The sequence below is a fragment of the Diadema antillarum genome, unplaced genomic scaffold (genome assembly GCF_040938485.1).
Source record: "Diadema antillarum isolate AM-2024a unplaced genomic scaffold, OU_Dant_1.0 scf00000006, whole genome shotgun sequence".
NCBI classification, from domain to species: domain Eukaryota; kingdom Metazoa; phylum Echinodermata; class Echinoidea; order Diadematoida; family Diadematidae; genus Diadema; species Diadema antillarum.
Window position 1 is genome coordinate 2,459,255 of NW_027270895.1, and position 25,910 is coordinate 2,485,164.

General features: G+C 37.1%; 2 protein-coding genes across 2 annotated transcripts in view; both read left to right on the plus strand.

Annotated features, from left to right (window-relative positions):
- The first annotated feature begins 2,191 nt into the window (after positions 1-2,191).
- Positions 2,192-4,292, plus strand: LOC139715441 (uncharacterized). The gene has a single exon (XM_071627017.1). It carries the CDS (start codon positions 2,371-2,373, stop codon positions 4,138-4,140), a length of 1,770 nt encoding a protein of 589 aa, XP_071483118.1. The 5' UTR covers positions 2,192-2,370; the 3' UTR covers positions 4,141-4,292.
- A 12,076-nt stretch (positions 4,293-16,368) lies between these two features.
- Positions 16,369-25,910, plus strand: part of LOC139716185 (uncharacterized) — a 78,925-nt gene continuing 69,383 nt past the window's right edge. Inside the window, exons 1-7 of the mRNA XM_071627752.1 lie at positions 16,369-16,478; positions 18,706-18,810; positions 19,236-19,373; positions 19,836-20,084; positions 21,492-21,539; positions 23,348-23,404; positions 25,012-25,110. Coding sequence (XP_071483853.1) covers positions 16,392-16,478; positions 18,706-18,810; positions 19,236-19,373; positions 19,836-20,084; positions 21,492-21,539; positions 23,348-23,404; positions 25,012-25,110 — 783 coding nt within the window. The 5' untranslated portion in view covers positions 16,369-16,391. The remainder of the gene's footprint in view (positions 16,479-18,705; positions 18,811-19,235; positions 19,374-19,835; positions 20,085-21,491; positions 21,540-23,347; positions 23,405-25,011; positions 25,111-25,910) is intronic.

A 25,910-nucleotide genomic window follows, 5' to 3' on the forward strand; every position in this document is an offset into this window, starting at 1 on the left:
ATTGGTTGTCTTTTCATATAATTTAGCTATTGATATATAGTGATGTAGCCATGCGCAGATTGTTGTCCCACAAGGCGGGGAATCCCAGAGACGGTTACACAGAGGTGCTTTACAGTTTCCGATCATAATGCACTATAGGGTAGCTGCTAGTCATCAACCCCACAAGTTCAAAAGGTTTGACCCCTTAGAGTTACTGGGGCCACCGTCATTACAAGAATGCGCCTCAGCCTGACCCCTGCTATTTGAGGGCGGGTTCGTTCACAAATATACAAAGGTTACAAAATCAAATACGGATTACAAATAATATCGAGTAACATCATGTAAATGGAAAATACAACGAAAACATATGAAAACATAATACGACATAATACAAGTGGTGATCATACGAAATGATTACTAAATCAAAAGATAGACTGGTGAAGCCGGAGGCGTTTCTTGAAAATTTCTAATGAAGAGAATGATTGAACGGAAATAAGTAATGAATTGAACATTTTACAGGGATTTTACAGGTAAAAGAGAAATATAAATTCTTATAAACTGGGAAATTTGGCTATCTTAAATGCATCTGGTACAACACCTGTGGTTAACGACAAATTGAATATAATAGAAAGAGGTTTCGCAAATGCAAAAAAAAAAAAAAATCGAACTAAATACAGCACTTATGTCATCATGTCCAGCAGACGAAGCATTTTCTAAACGTTGTTCCAGCTTGACGATTTCATTTTTATCAGTAGGAAAAAAGAACACTGATTTATTTTTTTGATTGCCCAGATAATCTGTAAAAAAATGGTTTGAAGATTTGTTGACATTTTTGGAAATACGAGAACTTATTGATGTAAAAAAGAAAATGATTTCATTTGATAGCAATCATTATTTGTCATCTTCTATTAATATATGACCCTGCAGAATACGTTGAGGCAATCTTGAGGCATTGCTTTGTCTACCCAAAATGTCATTAATAATTTTCCAAGTTTTGCAAATATCACTTTTGTTTCGTTCCAGTAAACGTGTGTAATACTCCTGCTTCCGTAATGGAATAAGTCGATTAAGTCTATGTCTATATCGTTTGTACAATAATTCATCTCTTTAGGAAGGAGAAGTGATATGATAACGATATAATCTCCGCTTTTTGTGCAATTGATGGCATAATCCCTTTTGTCATCCATGGCTTTCTACGAGTGCATTTCTTCCCCCCCCCCCCAAAAAAAAAAAAAAAAAAAAAAATGCCTGATTGCACTCTACTGTATGTTTGGACATGGACTCAAATTTATTTGTAAAAGTTTCATATGCAATATGGGGTCTTTACAGTTTTCGACACATGACCATTTGTTAGAATACAATTCATGTATTCTATCATCATCAGTCACGTTTTTTTTTTCAAGGTCCATTTAGAATGTCTTTTCGGGCAGTGGCTATCTTGAGCACAATGTGACTTTGTTACTATGAAAGATCTGTATAGGTGATCTGTTATATCTGAGAAAAGAACCCCAGGTATATAACAAGTTTATCCATGACATTTGTAAATAAGTTGTCAATGCATGTGTAGGAATATTCAGTTAAACGCGTTGGCCTATAGTAATCAAAGGCCTAAAACGATTTTCCTACATTATGCTACAGAAATATAGTGGCGGGATGTGTGAAATATTTCAATAAATCATAATCAAAATCACCAACAATATAACAAAATAAAGTTTCTTTGGCTATTTTAGAGAAAAAATTTCAAGCAAGTCGTTAAATGCACTAGAATCAGTGTCCGGGGCCTTGTAAACATCACCCAAAATAATGTTTCTATCGGGATTTCTTTTTCACCGCTACGAATATGGTATCAACGAAATCATTCGAGAAGGACAAATCAGTTCTCTCATTATACTTATGTCAATTCGCTGTCAACATAAATGCAGACGACACCATCTCTTCGGTTCTGTCGCGGTTTGTGAACAAAAGAATATCGAGGAATACTTCAGTAAACGCGTAGATCGAAAACCTATGATTAGACGTTAAAATATAATCAGAAATGCCTAAAAAATTAACGGATAAACTTCTGGAATCTAAATAAAGTTTGAGTGTTTTCGAGTCTTCATCTTACGGACCGATCTGATGACTCTTATTCTGTGTTTTTGTTTGTTGTTTGTTTGTTTTGTCTTTTTTCACTAGGGGTGTCCCTTGTAGTTCCCGTGTTTCAAGACCATCACTCTAGTCTTATTCTATGGTCTATGATTAATAGATTTAATCGTCCTTCACAAAATCATGTCAAATCATTCAAATTCAAAAACCCATATCGGCCATTTCGATTGTATTTTGTGAAGCGCTGTGATTTTTGTTGCTGTTCCTTTAGTGTCGCCAGACGACTGTGAGCACTTCGACGTTACCATGGCAGCAAACTTCAAGGAGGACAAGAAATGTGTCGACTGTGGAAAAAAATCTGGAGCGATGTACAATGTAAAAGAAAAACAAATGCTATGTGATGGATGCGTAGAAAAGAAAGACTTCGCAATCAAGACTGGAAAGGAAGACAAGAAATGGTTTTGTGAAAAACACGCAAAAGCCATCGAATTCTATTGCGATTCTCATGATCTTGGAATCTGCCAGTCCTGCCAAACCGTCCGTCACCAACCGCCATGTGTCCTACACGACTTGGATGACATTGTCACTGAGAGAAAGTCTGCTCTGAGAGACCTGGTTGTCAGGGCAACAAAAAAGATGGCTGAACTGGGAAACCGTGAACAGCATGCCAAGCAACATGAAGTTGATGCGACTAATCACTTGATGTCAGTGGAAAGTGAAATAGGATTGTTCTTCGAAGAGATTATTCGTCGCGAGAACGCCAACTTGCGGCGAGAGGAAGACATGATAAAACAGCAAGCAGAAGAAGAAATTTCTAACATTAATGAGAAAAAAGAACAGCGATTGCTACAGAGCCGTAGTAAAGCAAGGGCAAACAGAGAGAAAATGGCCAAAACACAAGAAGAACTATCGATCTCATTTACAGACATACGTAATGAGTGTATCAGAAAATTCGAACATTGTCACCATCAAATTACAAAGAGTCAGCTCGCTATGAAAAGAGTTTTGAGTGACACTGATACCCTTCTCCTCAGTAACAGACGACTAATCGAGGAAGGGAAAGATCTCTTAAGCAAACTGAACCAGGACGTTGGGTCAGCTGATGAAAGGAAGGAGGAGGAGGACCCTGAAGGCATCTCAAGCAAAGTGAAAACTGTCCGATTTGTGAAAAGTAAAGAAGGCAAGGGTTACAAGGGGAGAGTCGATTGGTGTGGTGGGAAGTGGGAACTCAGCGACTCAATTGAAATTCCAGAGGATGTAAAATTCCCAAATATAGTTGGATGTATCAACGAGGAGGAGGTGGTCATTTCAGACTGGTCCTGTGACAACGTGCAAACATATGTGATAAATGTCCGAACCAAAAAGACGGAGAAAGCGCCACAGAACGACAGTGAAACATTTATTGCTTCATGTACACTACTGGATGACAACACGATAGTCTGTGGCAAGTGGCGCCTGGAAAGCTGTTCGGGACCAGTCTTGACCAAGTGCATCTCACTTTACGACAGGCAGTGGCAACTCCTCAGACACCTGGACATACCAAGACACACGCAGGCAGACTACTCCTGTGTAGAAGTTGCAGTCGATGTGGATGGTATGATCCTTGCTTGTGAGGTTGGTCAGTCTAATATCTACGTCATCGATTCGAAAAGTGGAAAGAATGAGAGCGTGATCACGTGCAAGTCTGGGGATATCAGGATGCATGGAATTATGACCTGCGGGAAGATCATAGCTAGGCCAAATGATGGCACATTGTTGGTAATCGATCGTCATGGAGATCAGACGGAGATAAAACATAGTGAGAGAATCTTGAATGTGGCTATTGATCCTTTGACCGATGACCCGTATGTTGTATGCTACGATGCAGAGAGCAATGTATGTTCCATTGATCGTATGTCTTACGACAGTGAGGCGGGAGTAAGAGAATTGTCCCTGCCACTATGGGAGGGATTAAATGCAAGAAATGAAAGACACTGGCATGTTCTATCATCAGGGCTCATTATCACCTCTGATGGCAAACTCATTTTGTGTGATGGAAGAAACGTCATGGTCTATAAGAAAAAGTTTACATTGTAAACGATAGCCTGATATCTGCAAAGTTGATAAATTCAGAGGACATTTAAATGGATTGAGAAAATGATACAACTTCATCAAGAAGCGGAATGGGAGCATAATATGGTTTTGCTCCCTCAGCCAGTATATAATGACTTCCTTTCATTAGATGGCGTTTGGTCTCACAAAATGTGGGAATACATGTGAATATATGTGAACACTCTCCTAGAAGTTCAGTAGATCCTCCGGTTGAATATACTGTTTACCATTTCTCTCTTTTTATATATATATATATATATATATATATATATCATTATATATATATATATATATATATACATATATATATATATATATATATATATATATATATGTAGATGGATAGGTATAAAGCCTCAAATATAGGAAGATATTATTGTTTTTCTCTATATACCATAACTATAGACGGTTCATTCCAGAAAAAAAAAAATATATATATATACATTTCTACCTTATGCACACATTTTGAATTTTGAATATTGACCTAACGTATACGTTGGTTGTTTCTATCCCTAACTCACATCTTAGAACTATTTCGAAGCTCTTAAGCTGGGTTTCTGTTTCATTTGAAAATGGTAAATAATGCCTTTCAAATACATTAGTATAAATTCTTCAGTTGATTTATTTAGATTCAGCAAGCTTTTTTTTTAATGATTCTTGGGTCCCGATTACGTTGTAATCCTGTAATGTATCCCAACTCTTCATATCCCCATATACTGACACGGAGGTAGAGATCAAGTACCTATGAGACAGGTGTGAGTGAACAGTCTGACCTGCATGTAAAGACAAAGGCAAGACAAAAGTGTCTTAAATTTGGTTCATTCTTTCTTTTCAGATTTCTGGACAGCAAGAATAAAAGAATCTTAACCGTTCTTTCTGATGCATTTTCCAATGGCATTCGAAATTCTCACGATAGTATACAACTGTTACCGCTTGTATTGCTAGACAGTGTATAACCAGTTTCACGGTTACAAGTCATGCTAGAAGCCCTATACGTAATACGTTATATTTCCCACCTGCGAAACTTTTTACTCTCTATTTGTAATGACACTTTTTTTTCTGGACCGAGTTCTAAAGTAAATTAAGCTTCCGGGCTTTATCCAGGCATATCTCTTTTGTTACGAGATGTTGTTCCTGCTTTAGGTATTTGTCTATTCAGGTCACAAAACATTCATCTGGTGTTGATCAAATTATCATGTGAGTACTCCACTCCATGATCATAGTCTATTATTTTCCGTTTCACGTCGTGATACGTCAAGGTCCGATCGATTCACCTGCCTTGCAGATGTAGTTTCCCACCAGAACTAAACATGACATTATTGTTCTCACCTCGAGAAGAACGGACGGCATTGTGTTGAGATCAAACGTGCAGGGCGAAACCAGTCCTACAAGCTTTAACCAATTTCGATACAAGTGAAAGTCACCTGAAAAGAGAGTGATATTTCATAAGCACAGCAGTGAAAATTTGATCAAAATCTGACAAAAACTGGGGAAGTCACGAAATTGTGAAGTTTAGCTATTATCTTTGCCAAATTGCCAAACGGTTTTTATCAGTTGACTTTAATACGCAAATAAATGTACTGGTGGTGTCAGCATCTCACAATTTGATGGTGTCTAAAACACTAACGAGAATCAGATTTTTCTGCTCTGAAAGTGTAAAACTTAATTTTACTCCTGGATGAAAACTTCAAAATAATGATCATACAGATATATTAGGATTTGAGACTGGAACGCAATTGCGTTTGAACCAAAAAAAAAAAAAAAAAGATGATTGCAAGATGTCAGGCGATTACGTCATCAACGCCATATTTGCGTATTCATATCAGCTATTCAATTACTGGTTAGTGAAAATTTGCTGAACTTTAAAAAATGTCAGTACTTTTCTCATTTTAGTCCAATTTTGATCAAATTTTCATTATTGTATTAAACAAATGTTACTCTTTCTTTTCAAAGTAAACTTTCAAACAAACTGGTGCGGAATTGCTCTATGATATTCAAAGTAATGGTCGCAATGCTGGATCCGCATGAAAATGTGAAAAGCACCCCTATCCATCTACTACAAACGATCTTTCTATTCCCTCATATTAACTCTGCATCCCACATTACTTACCTGTTCATAGGTTTGTGTGCAACATTTGTGCACAGTTGACTCATTGACACTGAAAAGGTTAACAAAACGAATGAAAGTTACTGAAGAGACATCATAGGAAGTCCTGCACTTTTTAGGATGACGTCACAAAGTCTCCTCTTATCCCTTCTCACAATATTTACTCACACTTGTTTGACGGATGCATTTTGTGCATATTTAATCTGTTACTTTCTACTCATTCATATTATGCTGTCATCACTACAGTTTTACTACTATCATGGTTATCATCATTTTTTCCATTTTTTTTTTCATGTTAGAAATGAAGTAAGTATTTCTTCCCCACCAATGTTTTACATAGTCTTGTATTTCCATCATATCTGAACTATGGTTTATACTTGCATGGGAAATACTCATCAATATTTGATACAAAATGACATTGTATTTGTTACTGTCACAGTAAAAATGCTTTTCACGTGTCATTCATGTTATTACGTTAGTGTCGTTATATCGGTCATTCGTTTAAGCAAATTATCATGTTAATGCGCAGAGAGAGGGAGAAAGAGAGAGAGAGAGAGAGAGAGAGACAGCGAGAGAGAAAGTGAATGAAAGACAAGGTGTAAACCTGGCGGCAATGTTATGTGTACTGTACCATTGATGACCGAGACTTTAAATATGTTTGTATGTCAATAGCTATGCGTATACAGGCAGAGTACACAACCTGTATGTAATTTATACTGTAGAGCTTTAGTTCTCTAGCGGCAGATATCATTATTTTTGAGAATCATATATCGCTTGCTAAGGTGAATTTCATTCGACAATTATTATACCTGTGCTGTTATTCATTCAAACTGAACGAGTCTCTCCCTAATATCGCAAGACATGAAGTCTTCTTTTTTATACACACATAGAAACTAATGTTGTACTCAGATGGTGTGGTGAACCCAACGGCTGCTCTTTAAAGCTGACTTAATAATAATTTTATTATGTTTCTCTGCCTAATATTGGGAGGCCTACATTTCCCTACTTTAATTCTTAATTTACTTAATTCAGTTTTATTTTTCCTTCCTTCACCTGCACGTGAAACATTTGATGCCAGAATACAGATTTTTAAAAAAAAATGTTAAAAAGGTGTAAATGAGGTAAGATTTTAAAAGAGTTTATTCAATATTCTAAAAGCTCATTGTTGTACACGTACGAATAATGCAAATTCCGTGTGATTTTCAGCTTTGTGATCGCCCCATGGATTGAAATGCCTATGACCTTGTTACACTGTGTAAATTCCTTGTGATGCCAGTCAGTAATTTCCCCATGGATTGAATTGCCCATGACTGTCTTGTACTGTGTAAACTGTGTAAAGCTGTATGTATGCTATTTGTGACACCCAAGTGCAATGCACAGGTGATGATTGTGTTTCATTGTATATAATCATGCAGTCTGTATGAAGCGTGGCGCCTCCCTGTCACGTGGTTGTTGATTGGCGCCCTAATGGAGGTACTGCTTCACAGTGTCTATTCTCTCCTTTTTATATGTCTGCTCTTCTGCATTCTTTTGTACCCAATTCTTCTCAATATCAATCCAGTGTGCGTCTTATAATTTTTCTTACATCAAGAAATCCAGTCTTCTTGTGTCCATGAGGGTACGTCTTGTAGTTTCTTTTTTCGTCTACTTTTTTTCTTCTTTTTGCCTAACTTGAATTTATGTCAGTTGACATTGGTTTCCTTGATTTTGTTTTTATATATATTTGTAGTTTCATTAAGTCATTATTCGTTGTCTTATGTATTTTCCGAGAGTCCTAAACAGTACAAGTTTTGCTTTTTGTAGGACCCTCTATTTCCATACCCATCCTTGTATTATGCGTATAGATATACCTTAAAATGCTTTGTTGTTACTCGTGATCACATGTACTTTGTTATTTGAAAAAATATTACAAATATGTTACGTTAATGCATTGTATAATACTTTCCTTGATTACTTATTGGAAATGTAAAAAAAAAATGACTTACAAGGTTCATGAAGCCACAGAGACGAATTGCTTTTGAATAGTAAAAAATCTTAATGTTGAGGACTTGAATTCATATCAGTTAGGACGCTTTATGTTTGATTTTAGAAAAAAATAGTTGCATGAAGTATTTAGTGATGTGGTTTGTAGACATGTAAATTTTCATATGTATCCGACCAGAAAATCCAATGAATTTCATTTACTTTTGCTCTACATCATCTTCGCCCGGAATACTGTTTGTTTTATACAGAACCGAGCTTTAGGAACCAATATTGATTAGAGACAGTTTTGGTTGGTATTTAGATAACATGGAACAACATATTTTAAGTCTCATTATGCATTTGTTCTTTTATGTTGATTACTTTGTTTATGCCAATGGATAATGTCTGGCAATAGTCCTTCATGTGCTGAGGACGCCGTAAGCTGCTACCTCTTAGTAGTCCTTCCTTCCTTTCTTCCTTCCTTCCTTCCTTCCTTCCTTCTTTCTTTCCTTCTTTCTTTCTTTTCATTCCCTTCCTTCTCTCTCTCACTTCCCCTTCCCATTGTCGCTTGCTGTTTGTCCTACGTCTTTGTTTACTGTGAGCGTCTTGTGCCTGTGTTTGTGTTTTTGTTCCTGTATATTTTATTTTTGTATCTTTTTTATTTTGATATGATTTTTTGATTTTTTGGGTGGACCACAAGCTCACAAGCTTCACAAGCTTGCCTTTAACGTGGGCCTCTCTCTTCGAAAAACACAATTACTACAAACATTGGTTTCACATATATAAGAATGTATTATGTTGTTATAGTACGTTGTACTCCTGGATAAGGTTCATCTGATTGGTGATTTCGTAGAAATGTGTTCTCATTTCACAATCACGTAAATATTATTATGTACATTAGTGAGTACTTTGGCCTCCGCCTAGTGGCTTCTTCAGACTGCGTTGTATAGATGGCGGTATGACGCTGGCCGTGAGAGAGTGGGATCATCATATACGTGTGAAATACCTCCCTTATCCATCTTGATGGGGGTGGTATTCTCTGGCATGAATATAGTATAATATAATAGAAATTAGGCAATACCGAGCTGCCCGTGGCTGTACCAAACTTCTGTCGACAGATCATCCCATCAAATTGGAAATATGTTGTATTGAACACGATATCGAACGATAGACAGCCATTGGTGATCATGTTGCTATCAATAGCCATCTAATTGAACGAGAGCAGTACTTTTGCCAGAGAAGATCATCGCCCATCAAGATAGATAAGGGAGGCAATTCACATCAGCAATTTAAACCCTAACACAATGAACAGAGACTCGGGACAATCCACACATGCATAATTATGATACCATTCTCTCTGACGTCAAGCGTCATACCGCCGTCTACGACGAAGTCCGAGAAAGTCACCTCTTAGGAGGCGAAAGTACTCACTGAGGTACAAAATAATTTTACGTGATTGTGAATAAAAATATATATATTTTCTATAATACATTATACTTTTTACACTTGAACTTTTATCAACAAAATATGGTATTGGAAATAAAATTCATTTGAATTGAATAGCATATTACATGAATATTGTATTTTAATGTATAAAGAGATAATGATTCTGTCAACTGTCGCGGGTACCATTTCATGAGCAGGCTCATTTACGCGCCACCGGTCACTGAAGAACAATGCTTTGACAATAATCTGCATCCCAGTCACATAATGCTCTGCTCTGCTTCCAACGTTGCGCAGGAAAAAACAAACAAACAAAAGTTTATTTTTTTTTTGCTGTTTTTTTTTTTTTTTTTCCTGCGGACTCCCTCAGACCTCTTCCCGGAGGCGTGTTTTTTTTAGACGGCACAGATTGGGGAAACTAAAAATTTATCGGGGACCCTATCCCTAAACCTAACCCTAATCCTAATCCTAACCATAACCATCAAACCCTAACCCTAACCCTAACCCTAACCCCAACCCTAACCCTAACCCTAACCCTAACCATAACCAAAAACCCTAACCCAACATTTTTCCCATAGGTTTAACACGCGCCATGCCCCAATCTGTGCCGTCTTAAAAAAAACGCTTCCCGGAGGTAAAAGTTATACCGGAATTTCGGCGTCAAAGGTCAGTTACGTGCACTTTAGGATAGTAACGTGTATTTAAGATCCCGTGCGTAAGTTTGCATCCGTCGTGATGACAAATTTCATATTTTGATAGGCTTGACGTCGTAATTTTGCGTTTTTCTAAGGATCAGTTACGGACAGTTACGCCTGCTTGCAACCCTGTCGATACCTGCGAGCGTCCGTAACGTAAGGGAATGTGTGACAGGGGCTTACCACTTGGTGAGAAATATTGTGGATGCAGAGAGTATTGCATATATGTACAAGTGTGTGTGTGTGTGCATGTGTATGTGTGTGTGTGTGTGTGTGTGTGTGCATTTTGTCTTTATGATAGTATAAGAATGACATTATTTTGTACAATGTTGTGTATAATGCAGTTAGTCTTTGCATGTTTTGTTTTTGTTTTCTGTGAAAGGGAATTTTGTGACATGCAATTGAACGAAATTCGAATAAAGCATAAAAAGTGTGTGTATGTGTGTGAGTGGGTGTGTGTGTGTGTGTGTGTTTGTGTGTGTGTGTGGTGTGTGTGGTGTGTGTGTGTGTGTGTGTGTGTGTGTGTGTGTGTGTGTGTGTTTGTAACACATGTGTTTTGTGGTGAATTATTGAAAGTGAAAGATGTTAGAGTTATTCAAGTAACTGAGGTATCTCATTGGCTTGGATACCCGCAGTGAGGACTCGAGTCTCACTGGTCTGCGACATCTGAACACATCTCGACGTCCGGAGATAGCGTCGAAAGAGAATCGGGAACATGCTTATTTGTTTGTTTTATTTCTGTCATAAACATACATACAGAAATAAAAGACATCATAAGGTGCAAGAAAAATGATACATGCATAAAATGAAACATACATAAATAGCAAACTTTTGTGAATAGTATGACACTTCGTCAATATACGAAAAAGAATAGAGGATTAGACAAAGATAACGGCTGGATAGCCCATAATCAGCTGCACTTTTTTTTGGTGCCGCTGGTCTTCCATGGAGACCAGTTATACAGAGGTAAGAAAGAAAAAGAATAGAAGGTTACATTATTATGAAAATAAAAAATTTGGATATCAATATTGTACAAGATCTCAAGGCAATATAAACTTTCTGGCGGTGTGTAAATACATTATATTAATAAATTAATTTCTTTTGTATCCAAGCAAATAAGTGAATTTACATGACTGAGATTAACCTAATTCAGAAAGGGACCGTTAAAATCATTCAGTGACGTGAAGTCACGGACAGCATGCGGAAGGCTACAGTTTGTCTCCCTGTAGAGAAATGCACGTTTGCAAAAGTTTGTCCGAGATTTTGAAAGGCTGGGGCTATACGGTGCCGAAATTGGTAGGGTTTAGAGGAATAGAATATATAATATTAATGTTTGTAAGTAGGTGTTAAATCACTCAAAATCTTGAAAATCATCACTCCGATATGACATTTTTGATCGGATTTTAATGTTTTACTGTAAAAAGCATACAATGACATAATGAATTTAAAAAAAGATGTGATTTAGGATTAATTTTCATAGTGATACATATCTATTATGATCGATTTTTTTTTTTTCTTGAGACCTTTCCAGTCTCCAGCTGATCTCGGAGACGTCTTCGCGACTTGGAAGACGTCTCGGAGACGTCACGACGCGTCGTCTCCGGGACTTCCTTGTCGCCTTGTTTTCAGAGACGTCTCGGACGTCGCATTTTTGGTGAGGGCGCAATTCATTTTTGGTCTCAGAGCCGCTCGAGTCGAGGCAGTCTTTGTCATATCGAAATGTCCTCCGCTGAGAGGCTTGTGGAGACCTTATCTCTTGACTTTACATAAAAATTAACGTTGGATTGCGGTATAGAGGGGGTAGAAAGTCTCACATGCGTGGTTTACCATGATAATGATGATGATGATGATGATGATGATAATGATAATGATGATAATAATAACAATAATATTGATGATAATAAATAACAATAATAATTACAACAACAACAATGTACAACAAAACGTTGGATTCTTCTTATCAAATGGTGGAAAGAGGAGGGCCACTGCTTAACTAACCACGGGCACAATACTCCGCCTCCTCCACCCGAGTAGGCCCTTTGAAACACCTTCCACAGTCCCTGTCTGTCCAAACATCTAAACTTGTCCTGCATGGTCAGCTAATTTCATGTCATTTTAATAAGAGTGTGTATAATATAAAAATGTCAATAGGAATTTTACCCTATTATATCTTGTAGTAATGTATACATTATACAATGTATACAATTGAGTATATGAATATAAGAACGACCCAAGTCCATGGAAGACCATTTAGAGTATATAAACTAAATGAAAAAAAAAATTGTATCACTTTGGATTATGTCAACTTTTTCTTTTCTTTTTTTTTGTGATGATGGAAATAAATAAACTATTGAATTGAATTGAAAACTAAAAAAAACCTTCACATCTTTTTTATTTGTCCAATAATATTCTATTTAACTGTGATGGGAAGGAAACATTGTATATACAAATTAGAACACATATTATTATGACAATTAACATTTACATTAATTGTGGAGAGGCCATTTTGTGTGGTAGACTTGGGTCGTTCTTTGATTCATATGGACTTGGGTCGTTCTTTGATTCATATACCTGATATTCTGCTATAGAGATGAGAGAAGGATGAGAGAGGGCGCTATTATATGAATGTAAGGATGACTCAAGTCCTTCATTCTTACATCAATATAAGATTTAACTCATTCATTTCAGGCACTTCCGGGGTTAATTAGGATTTATCATTTATACACAAGATGAGTCCATGCATAAGCTACAATTTCCCTTGTTAAACTAGATTTGACCAAAAATTGGACTTGGGTCGTTCTTATATTCAGGTCTTCAATTTATTCAGTCATAATCACATAGGGCCTATCCGTTCAACATTTTTGTGTATTTTTGCAGTTATGAGGTGTGTCCATGGACAAACCCTCCCCCATGACATACTTATAGGCTTATAAGCCTATAAGACACACACATAGACAGACACAGACAGACAGACAGACACACACACACACACCACACACACACACACAATCAAACAAACACGAACACATAATGTGCAATAATGAAAAGTACCGTCGTGTTTCGGACCATTATGTGTGCAGCTGACTCAACGAAGCGGAGGTCTTTCCGCTTTTCATCTCTTACATATTCTATACAAATCTAATTATGAAAGTGAAATTCACCCAAAACATACAATGTGACTTCGGTGAATCACTCATGTAAATATAGAGCCTATACAGATTATTAGAAGAACCTCCGGTTCAGCAGTTATGAATCTTTAAAGGACAAGTTCAGCTTCATATAGACATGTGGGTTGAGTGAAGGCAGCAATATTAGTAGAACGCATCAGTGAGAGTTTGAGGAAAATCAGACATCCGTTCAAAAGTTATGAATATTCAAAGTATCTGCGCAGTCACTGCTGGATGAAAAGACCATTATAGCTTATGATGTCACATGAATACAACGATATAAAGAAAGAATAAAGAAAAGTCAACATATTTCCATTTTTCTCGCATAACAGAAGAACACTCGACTTCTCTCTTTCAGAAGGCAGGGGAAATAATATTACCCTTAACATACGTCAGTAGCAAGTCAAAGGAATGTGCACTTTATTCAAAAAGTAAAGTTTTGTGAAATTCTCTTTTTATTTTCCTTATAATAATAGTTGTACGCATGTGACATCATACACTGAAGTAGTCTTCTCTTCCAGCAGTGACTGCGCAGATACTTGAAATATTTGTAACTTTTGAACGGATTGTCCAATTCTCTCAATCTTTATGTATATGAAGGTGGACTTGTCCTTTAAAGGTTTCGTTAAATTCATGAGATTGTGCACTGCAAAAAGTCCGGTGTTAAATAGTGAACACCGAGCTGGTGTTAAATTTTCGGGGCTCATTTATGGTGTTAAATTAACACCTCCGGGTGTCATTTCCAATATAAAACTGTTTTTTAAAGAGTTTCTTAGTAACTGCACTTCTTGTTGATTTTTTATTTAAACAAGACGATCAAGAATTTTACATTAAAATACTAGATTTTTGAAAAAATGTGAAAATAAATTTACACCAGAGTAACACCAGCTGGTGTGGTCTCTTATTGAAGCTGGACGGGTGTTAAACCATTGATATTAACACCAACAAATATCAAATCAACACCATGTGGTGTCATTTTTTAATTAACACCAGTACAGTGTCAAAATATCACCAGGTACAGTGTCAAATTAACACCACGAAGTGTCAGGTGAACACTTTTCAACACCCGGATCACAGTGCATTTTCTACGCCTGTGGATGTGGTCCTCTATTAACACTTGATCGGTGTTAAATTTAACACCTATGGTGTTAAATCTAACACCGATGTTTTTACAGTGTGTCGTCATCACTGGATTAGAAGAACAGTGGGACATTGATTATGACACATTTATTGTGACAGAGATCCATACAAAGAGAACATGGAGATTATTCTCTAAATTAGTTTTTATTTTATGAAAAGTACACATTCCAGGCGAATTTTCACTGATGCTTTCGAACTCGTGCATGGTAAGGCTTAAACCTAGGCCTATAGCTACCTCCTGCCTCTGAAGGGGCGAGTTACAAGGAAAATCGGGATCGTTCAGACGTTACCCATTTTTGATGTTTGGATAAAACAATGTGTCGTCTTTGCGGGGTAAGGAAGCTACAAAATATACGATTTTATTTGATTTTGATTTGATTTATTTATTCTCTGTATGGCATCATCTACAATTCTTTTTCATCAATAATGAAACATAATATATATATATATATATATATATATATATATACGAATATGATACTCATTATAGCTAGATTTTTATAGCTAGTTTTTTATAGCTAGTTATTTTTTCCGACCTGCGTATCTCAATATAACTACATTTATATCTTTACAAATGACTTAATTAATTTATATTAAATACAATAGTTATAAAAAACCCTCGAATAATATATTATTTACTCATTATTTATCTTGCGATCCACGTCCCACAAGCTTTGCTTTTTAGTGGATCACTATTTTCCATAAACGAATCTATTTTCCGCACGCCCACGAAGTATATATGCATTGTTCCTCCTGATTATTGTATATATATATATATATATATATATATATATATATAAATAAATATATGTTGTTATATAATTTTTCTCGGATACTACATGAATCTTTTGCAAATGTTTTAACAATATTATTTCATGACATGTTTGTATACTTATTTGTACTATGTTTTGTTTTCGTTGATTGGAAATAAACTATGATTGAATTGAATTGAATTGAATAGTTCTAAAATTGCAACAATTTTCATTACATATTACACCTATGACATAGGGAATTCGAAATTTCCTAAAAAGTGCATAAAAGTAAATATATTTACTTCGTTATATTCACTTTTTCAGGAAATTTTGAATTATATGGAATCCTCTTCATTAAATTTGTAGGTTCCCTAGATGTCACATCATAGATTTTGTAGCCTTCTTCACCCAGGAAAGACGACACATTGTTTCCTCCAAAAATAAAAAGTGAATAACTTCGGAACAGAATCGTAATCTCTTATACTATAGTACTAGGCCTTACCTTGGACTGAAATATTTTTGCATCCAAGCATCGAACCCACCTAATATATCCTATTTACTCAGTATATCACAAGGGAAAATTCTCCAACTATTGTTTTCCCCAATGGAAGCTTATATTTTTCCATGTCTGCTTTAGGCCTCATATGCATGAGAAAGTTGAATTTTAGTGTTCTTTTGTGCCGAAAATAGGAACATGTTGATAGTATACGTAGGCATGTGCACTATGCAGTATCACAAAATTATCATGTGATTTTTTTTTTTTTTTTTTCTGTCAAAATGTTGGGTTGATGCGGCACTGAGACTGGTATCCTTTCTGACGCCGTCAGTATCGCCTCCCTCTACAACGCGCCTATGCAATATTTCAAAATCGGCTACCACTCTGTATGTTTAACATGGCGACCTACACATCTACGTGTAACTTTTGACGAAGCTTTTCTCGTGCAAGTAGTGTATGTAAAAATCTGCCACCATGTTTAAGAAGATGAAAAAGCAAATCGAGGACAAGGAAGCGAAGTCTCCGCTTCGTCCATCCGATTCATCAAAAGGAGTCAATCAGGTAAGTAGTGCCAGATAACCATGTTTTTATCATCCCAATCCGGCGTAATTTTCTTCTCGCTGTGGAGCGGGTACTCCGTTACGCCCACCTACCCAAGATCTCCGGCCGGCAGCGCTCTTGGCTGCGTGCTGGCTGTACTGTGCTTGTACCTCCGCGCCAGGCCGTGTGTGCGGACTTCTGGTGGACTTCGCGGATGTTTACGCAGCTCACATTTTCCAGTCGCCGTATGGCACCACACACCGTGTGGCATTGAATTCGGGGTAATCCTGGGGTTTAGAGGCAGAATTATAAGAGTAAATATACATATGTGACATTAGAGACCTCTAACACACAAGTTCAACAAACATAAACAGCAACCCTCCATTATCATGATTATCCACCATGATTACATCCCAGAACAAAGTCCTTTATGACTTGTCAAAGCAACTGTGACTGGTTTCTAAACTTCTCTCTCCGCGCTAACCGTACCTACTTTGTGTTGGACAGTAATTGGTAACATGCATTACATAGAAATTTTCTTCGAATCTTATTAGAAGAAGAAGAAGAAGAAGTAGAAATAGAAGAAGAAGAAGAAGAAGAAACAACAACAACAACAACTATCTAGCAAGTAGCATACAAAACTGCATAGAGATAAGCATAGGTCTAGATAGCCATAGCCTCAGTCATAGGCACCATACATAAGTGGTCTAACCAACCGTTCGGCGTTAGATCTCAAATATACTGAAAGGAGAACTTAAAGGCAAAGCCATGGAAAGTACTCTGGAACATTCAAATAAAAACACAAATCAAGAGAAGTGAGGAAGGTATGGCCGGCTATGGGTATGCAACCTGAGGGAAACAGGAGGAGAAAGAACTGACGAAAATCCTCATTAGTAGGAAACATAGTTATTGTTAACATGTCTTTGCCATTCACTAGATTTCTTCTTCTTCTGTGGTAGTCCTGCATCCTTCAGACTTGAAGATTATTACAGGCATCATTTAATTCCTCCTTCAAGGGAGGAGGTCATGTTTTCATTACCGTTGGTTTGTTTGTTTGTCTGTGTGCTAAATAACTAAAAAAATTGTGCGCAGATTTAGGTGAAACTTGCAGCAAAAGTTGAGAATGACGCAAGGAACAGATGATTAAATTTTGGTAGTGATCTGGACATTTTTATGGATGAAGGATTTTTTATATTTTGGCAGGTGCAACATGTGGGGTCAATGAAATTGGGAGTTCAAGCTGTGCATTTTTGAGGTTTTATATGCATACTAAACTGCACGCTCTAGTTTCTGCTAGGGCAAGGCGCGCCGCGCAGCTGAAGCAGTGAAGGTTTATGACGTAACAAAGACTTTTATATTGGAAAATTATTGGGCAATTTTTCAGCATACATGTACATACAAATTAGTAGTAGTACGTATTGGGTGGAAATCACTGATCTCTCTGGAAGAGCAAGTCTGGATCATCGGTGGAAAGGAAGTAGCTGCTTGGCGGAGGTCTGCACTCTCAGAGTGCTTTTCTAGTTGATGCTGTGCTTGTGAGTTGTATGAAATATCTGAGGGTGCGAGTTAAAATCCATCAGCAGTCTATACTATAGGCTTGCCATCAGCTTTAAGTGCTTTATAAATTGGGAGAACGGGCGGTCGATTAAAATGATGAACTTGCACTGGTGCACAGTAAAAAAAATGTCACTTGCGTTTGTCAGCGAGAATTCCACACATCCAGTACAATCTACGAGTCAACAATCTGAGCCAGGATATGAATCTACCGTATTTTCTGCCTTGACTGAAATGAAATTAGGGTGAAACTGAGGGATGTTTTCTAAGACACAAGGTATTAAATTAAAAAGTGATCGATGAGTAGTATGTCCAACTATACACATCACGGATGCGGGAGGTCGAACCTTGGTGCAGGTTTTATACAAAAATTGTATCTTTTCAGTAGATTTTTTAGTAGATGTTGTGAGTTGTCAGTTGTCTAGAGTGATATATCATACAAAATGAATATTTATTCAAATTAGTTTCTGCTTGGATGGTCACTTAAAAAACAAACAATGACAAGGTGCCTCTGCTAACTGCTCAGTGTGAAGACTTAAAAAGATACTTCCGTGCTGAAAGGAAAGATGAAATTGTAGACTTACTTTGTATTTTCTATATGTGCTGGCATTGTATCTATAGGTACAATTGTACAATAAGTTTACCCTACATACATGTATTGTAATTGAGTGTGTCCTTTTTCTGAAACTCACAGGGAAAGTCACCTGGTGGTGGGGGCAATGCCAGTACTAGATCCACCCCTGCCTCCACCCCAGACTCCAAGCCTGACAGAGACTCGTTGAACTCGAGAAGGCCTCAGGTACGACACAAAACTGATGTCTGAATCAGAGTGACATGGTCAGCCAAATGAAACATCTGGGAACAGTTGTAGTGACTTGAAAGAAGGCAGACTTTAGATATAATACGCCTTATCAAAACCATTCAGGATGACCTGGCCTATTGAATCATTTTGCTAATAATTACAAATTCCATGTTAATGTGAATGATATTGTTTTAATTTCCAGAATTGTGAATGGAGGTGTGAACATTTTCTTCCTCAGTTTTGTAATATTGCCAATAATTGACAAGCAACTAGTTTTAAACTTTAACCCCCTCACATCTCTCTTGTCTATTTCTTTCCTATCTTCGTCTGTCTACATTTGTATCTTTTCTGAATAAATTGGAATACACGCGCAAATGTAAAATCCATTCACCTTCTGATCTCTCTTTGGCCCCATTGCCCAGACCCCAACTGAGAAGAAGACGAAAGCAGCGGAATCTGCTCCCTCCACCCCTACCACCCCTGCCGCCGCTGCCCCAGGCCAGCTCAATGCATCAGCCCCAGAAGCAGAGCAAGCCATTGTCAAACAGACTGCAGTACTGGTAGGTCAAACTTGTTAGGATCCCAAGAGTGGCTGGAATGTTCAACTGTACCTCAACAATAGACCATCTTCATCTTTGTAATATACCTGTGCGGTTGAAATTTTTATCCATAAATTTGACTTGATGTTATTTTGATTGGACACTTTTGAATTTGTAATCAAATTGCATGTGCTATTTTAGAAATTTATTGATTTAGTATTCATTTGTTTTTTTATAAAGCTCAGATTTTGATGTGAAGAATACTGCTTTTTTTCATGTAAATATGATATTATTGATAAGTAAAAGTTCATGACTATCACATACTCCAGTTTTAATTAAATTCTTTTGTTTTTTTTTCTTGTCATAATGATTGAACAAGGGTTAGAGTTTCTCTTGTGCGAACATGAAAACAGATTCAGCTGCATGATGTATGAGTGAAGAAATTTGTCAGCCATTCAGTATTGTCCTTGTGTCCTATTCCAGGAGAATGCAGCAACTCCACCCAGGTCGGGTCAAGGGAAACCCCCTGCCCCAATGGGCGGGGCACTTGGGGAAAGTCCCCTGTTTCCCCAGTACCAGCCTCCAACCAACACCTACGAGGCCCCCTCTGACACGGAGAGTGAGATGGAGGATTCGGGCATCAGCCTGGATACGGTGAGAAAAGAAGAGCTCTTCCAGAGATATAAGAACCTGGAGAGGAACATGGTGAAATACAAGAGACGATACAAAGAGGTGAGACAAGGGGAGTATTGCTCAAATGTGACCGTGCACCTCAAAACGAACATAAAGTCGCACACACTGATTTTGCGTGAGGACTGAAAATAAGTGAAATGGGTCAACCTAGCCGAACTTGACTTTTTCATATTTTCTGAAAGAGCGGGTCTTCTTTTACATTATGCTAAAATTTGGTATCATAAAATGGGCAGGAAAGTGTGTTTTTTTAGCAGTTTATCTCGAGCATTTTTGGTAGAATAGTGTGATTAGGTGTGTCTTTAGAATCCTTTTTTCATTTCTGAAAAACCTTGTCCACACTCTTCACTTTCAACTCTAATAACTTTTGAAAAGATAGTGCTTATGCTTTGAAAGTTGGCATTAATTATGGACAGAATGTGTTAATGAGACATGCTTAATGTCAGTTTAATCTGATAACCCCTTCATTGTTGTTACTCTGGTGGTTTAGTTCCTGTTTTTTGTCCCATTCATTGCACAGCCAGCACGGTTTGGTAAAGATTAAGTGCTTGAATAGACACTGTACATCAGAACACCTTTTCTCAGTTCACACTTTTCCTGAGTTTGTGCTTTCTTTCCCATATTAGGTAGGTTAGGAGAGTTCATTTGATTTGAGTTATACATCATTTTAAAGCTTAAAGTCTGCTCTTTCAGAATATGGTCTTAACTAAAGATTAATGTCTGGCGACATTTTGTTTGTTTTGAGGTGCAGGGTCACATATTATTATTTGAAGGTTCAAGGATTTTTGCAATTTTGACTGTGTAATTGCACATCACACATCACATATGCTTATAAATGGAGTTAGTTTTGTTGGATGAGAAAAGAGATGATTTTTTGTATGGTCTTCTTTTGTGCATAAATGAAGATTAAAGGTTTAAAGAATATGCAAAATTAAAGGATGGTACAAGCGTACCTGGAGGCATACAAATTGTTGTATCAGCTAGATTCAGATGTAATTGTTCATTGCCCTGTACTTGTGCGTAGTACCCTGCAAAAGACTCGTTACAATTTAGAATTGCAATTTATATTCAACAATACGCAAAATTAAAAGAAGTGCATCAATTATTAAAGGAGGAGGGGAAAAAGGGCAACACATAGAAATTCTACTTTGTCATTGAATGTGAACCTCATATTCCATTATTCATTCTTTATTGAAATTGCTCTTATTTCTGTGGGTTTAGTAGTGCATTGTACAGTAGTGTAAAGCCTTTGTGTTGTTGTATTAACCTATTGAAGACTAGTCGTATGTGTACTCAGGCAGGTGTCTACATGGGGAGTGTGTGTTATAGCAAAATCAGCTGGTCCTCAAGGGGTTAATTGAAAGCAATAAACATGGATTATTTTCATATCTCTTTGAAATCAGGTTACTGACTTTTCGATTGTCATCTTTTCTTCTGTTTGGTCTGAAGGTTTCTGGTGCTTATAAAGATCTATTAAAGGAAAATGAAAAGATAAAGGTGAGTGAGAAAATAATTTTGATTTCTCCTTCTGAGCTAAGTTGATATGCACCGATTAAACCTTCATCTACAAGAAACAACACACTGTATACCATTCATTTGCTCACCTGTGTCAACAAGAGTATTGCATTCTAGATCTACTGCCACACACAAAAATTCCATAGAAGCATTCAAGTTGTGCAGCACAGATTTTTTTTTTTTTTCAAATGATTGATATGGATTATTGAGAGATAATTTGCAGAACAATTGAATCAAAATTGAAACTGAACTGAGTCATATAACATTGTTTATTCTGATTTAGTAATTTGGACATATGCTATGTAAAGCTCATTGATGAATATTATCTACTGCAAAAATTGTTATTTTTATGTTAGTATTTTTCTCTCCTGAGTGGGACAAATTTCTTTTGTTTTTAATTTTGTGGAATCAAGAAATTTATGAGTGGAACATATGACCTGCAAAAATATTTGTGTGTTTTTATTTTTGTGCTGGTTTGTGGTTGCTCGAAATGCGCAAAAATTTCCACACTGAAACTTCCCATGTTTACAGCATCACAAATGCACTACATTAAAGATTAGTTCACTTCAGGATTATTGTTTTCTAGAAGATATGCAAATGAGAAAAAGTTACCTCTCAGATCACTTGCCCTCCATGCCAATGTAGGCCTATATATTTGTATAATATACTTTTATTCTATGATTTGGTGTATGATATTACATTCCACACAGACACTGTTGAATTTTGCTCATGACATTGCTATTGGTGTTTAAACAAGCAAACATAAAGTTGATAAGCAAATATTTCCAGAATGGCAGACTTTGAACACTTCATATACTTTGGAACTGCTAGCTCAGTGTTTGAACTTTAGAAGTAAACACAGTGGTGGGCCTGGGTATTTCACATCATTCCAAAGTATCAACTTGTACATGTACAGTGTAACAAATGTTTTCTGTTCTGATGCTAGCTGTTTGAGGTCATAGTGATATTGATTTTTCAGTTCATAACCTTGTGTTTGACGTAAACAATTGAAGGATTACTTCACATCTTCAAATAGTATACTTGAGTGACCCGCACCTCATCATAGGTATAATGTTTATGCATGAAACCACAAGTTCTATGATCGATACTGGAAATTTGCAGCTATCGTCATCAAATGCGAACGATGCGGAATAGTTGAGTGCTAAGAAAGGGGCCCGCACCTCGCCACCCCGCGCTCCCATAGACATACACGTAAAAGTGATGATACTGATAACACGTATTCCTTATATAAATTTAAGATTTTCAAGAAAAACTGTTTGGTTTTCACCTCAGTTTGCTTGGTTGTGGTAACCCAGCAAAGTTTCAAGCATACTTGGGTATCTCAGCCATTTCATAACCAATTTTCATTGAATAAATGTTGAATTCCTCTTGGAATTACATGCTCATATTTCATGTTTCATAAGAGGTTTCTGATTATCTCACCCAAACATGTAAAAACCTGAAGTTAAGTCTCAACCAAAACTATATGTGCCCTTTAAAGTAATAAATGTCAAAAGATCTTTCAGTTTGGATCGTGTCTTAAGGAGTCTTGCTATGGTGAGAAACTATCATGTGCTGTAAATGTGGAAACTTTTGCATTGTGTAAAGTTATATGCATATTGCATGACATGAAACCACCACAAGAAACACTTGAAATTCATCTTGCCCCACAAAATGTGAAAAATTGCTTATAAATGCAAAAATGTATACTCGTACAATACAATTAGTCTTTGTTATCCTATCGCAATCATTAGCTTACTCTTGCTTCCTACATCCACATGTCATTGCAGAATATCATGACTCAAACCCAAGACAAAGCTCTCAGGAGAATTTCAGAGCTGAAAGAGGTGAGAATTTTATCCAGCGTAGCATTTCACCCATTCTCAACCTACAGTATCTGAGATCACTTTGCAATGCCACGTGTTTATGCAAACTGACAAAATATCTAGAATTCATTCATGCAAAGTGCAATCTTGAGCATTACACAGAGAAATCACACCCAATATTCCTAGAATGTGATAATATATGCTGAAAAAGGACAAAAATTCAAGTTTTACTAGTGATAGTCTGTTGTAATATTATGATATTTAAATTAATAATGTACATGTATCAGACTCATATTATATATTGTATACTTTTCTGTATTTCCCCCTATTTTGTGTGTGTGATTGTATGTACATTTTCCTTGGAACGATATATGTCTATATTTTTTAAGATTCAATTCAGTGATGTATTTAAACAAAAGGGCCACTTCATTGATGGTTTTCTTTGAAGCGCACAGTTGCTCGTACAAAGTGAATTAAAGCCAGAGTGTATGCCATTATAGCATTAAAGATAATAAAAAATTTTGGTACCTCAAAAGCTTCCCTGAATTTCCTTGTCTTGGTTTGTGTTTCAGGTTAAAGCACGTTGTCTGTGAGAATTGCTCGCCCCAAAGTGCTCTCATGTCTTAGTAATCATGCAATAATGGTTTCGTACCAGAGCCGACGCTGACCAGCGTCAATAAATATTGTACGAAACCACTGACTGCGACCAGCAGCGTGCAGCCCATTGTACGCATAGCTAACTGCGACCAGCAGCCCCATACGCATAGCGTAATGGGGCTTCGCATTGTAGCATTCAGGATCGTGACAGAATTAGTATCGCGGGTAAATGTCAACTTAAAATCCAAAAATTTCTTCGATTTGAAGACTTACCAATTAAGTTGAAGTATTGAAAACAGGCTTCGAACAACGTTTGGTTCTGCCAATAGTCCCTTTCTGTTCGAATTGATGACTGAATGTGACTCGGTCGAGAGGACCTTGGGAGAGCTACATACACTGGCTACCATGGCCAGCGCATGCGCACACAAACATCTTATCCGTTCATGGATTTGAAATTTGTGTGCATGTGATGTGTTCGCATGCACTGGCTGTAGTATTCAGTGTACTGTATGTAGCTCTCCTAAGGTCCTGTCGACCGAGTCACATTCAGTCATCAATTCGAACAGAAAGGGACTATAGGCAGAACCAAACGTTGCCCGAAGCTTGTTTTCAATACTTCAAGTTAATTGGTAAGTCTTCAAATTGAAGAATTTATGGGATTTTAAGTTGACATTTACCCTGCGATACTAAATCTGTCATGATCCTGAATGCTACAATGCGAAGCCCGATTACGCTATGCGTATGGGACTGCTGGTCGCTATGCGTATGGGGCTGCTGATCGCAGTTAATTGCATGATTACTAAGACATGAGAGCACTTTGGGGCGAGTAAGTCTCACAGTGTTAGTTATATGAAAGGTACTTTAACCTGAAACACAAACTAAGACAAGGAAATTCAAGGACACTTTTGAGGTACCAAAACTTTTTATTATCTTTAAGAAAGTGATTGTAGCAACTGTAGAAGACCTTGCAAAGATCACACCCTGCTTACGAGCAAATTTTGACCCTGTGTATACCTCATCACCTCCACCAGGCGGCTGAGCTGGATCGGCAAGCCAAGACTCACATGGAGGAGACTTTTCGTCTTGCCTTGGAGGAGAAGGAGGAGATGGTTAAAGTACTACAAACTCAGGTCTGCTCCATGTTCCATCAACCTCTTCTTTTGACTGTAAATAGTGTAGTGGCACTCTTTAGGATGCACCCTAAACTTATACAGACCCACATTTAAATATAGGAATTGTGTATTTAGGTGGCATGTGTCTAAATAGACATTGGATGACCTGTTTCTGTAGCAGTTGGAAAAGGAAGGGGATCATGAACATCCTTATGATATTCCTCAAGTGCCTTTACATTTTCAAGCTGCCCTTTATAATGCTTATAAACTTGCTATCCAATGGAACATCAAATAGCTCTTTTTCAATTCAATTCAAATTCAGTTCTTCTCCCATTATGCACATCATGGTAGCATAGACTTGCTAGAGTGCTCATACTGTGGTACCTATATTCGATGAATCTGTACAGAATCTAGAAAGGTTTTCAAATTTGGACAGAATAGCAAAACAAATATACAAATGCACACCATGCAAACAGTTGGAAGTTTGATGAGGTACGCTACACTCTTATGATAACTAACACATTTATTCTACCAAAATTTTGTCGCAACAAAGTAAAAATTCAGATCCAGAAATTATTTTCTGTATGTCTGTATATTTAATTTGTTTGGCCATAACAAAATTTCGATATAGCCTACGCTGCACACCGGCACAGGTCCTATGGCCCCTGACCAGTAAAAATCACTGTCGGACCAGTAACTTTTTTTCAGGAAAGGACCAGTAAAACATGGGAAAACTGGGGTACCTACTGGTCTGACAGACAGTTGGGACCAGTAGGAAAAAATGTGTTAGTTTGCAGCCCTGATATGCAGTATAGCAA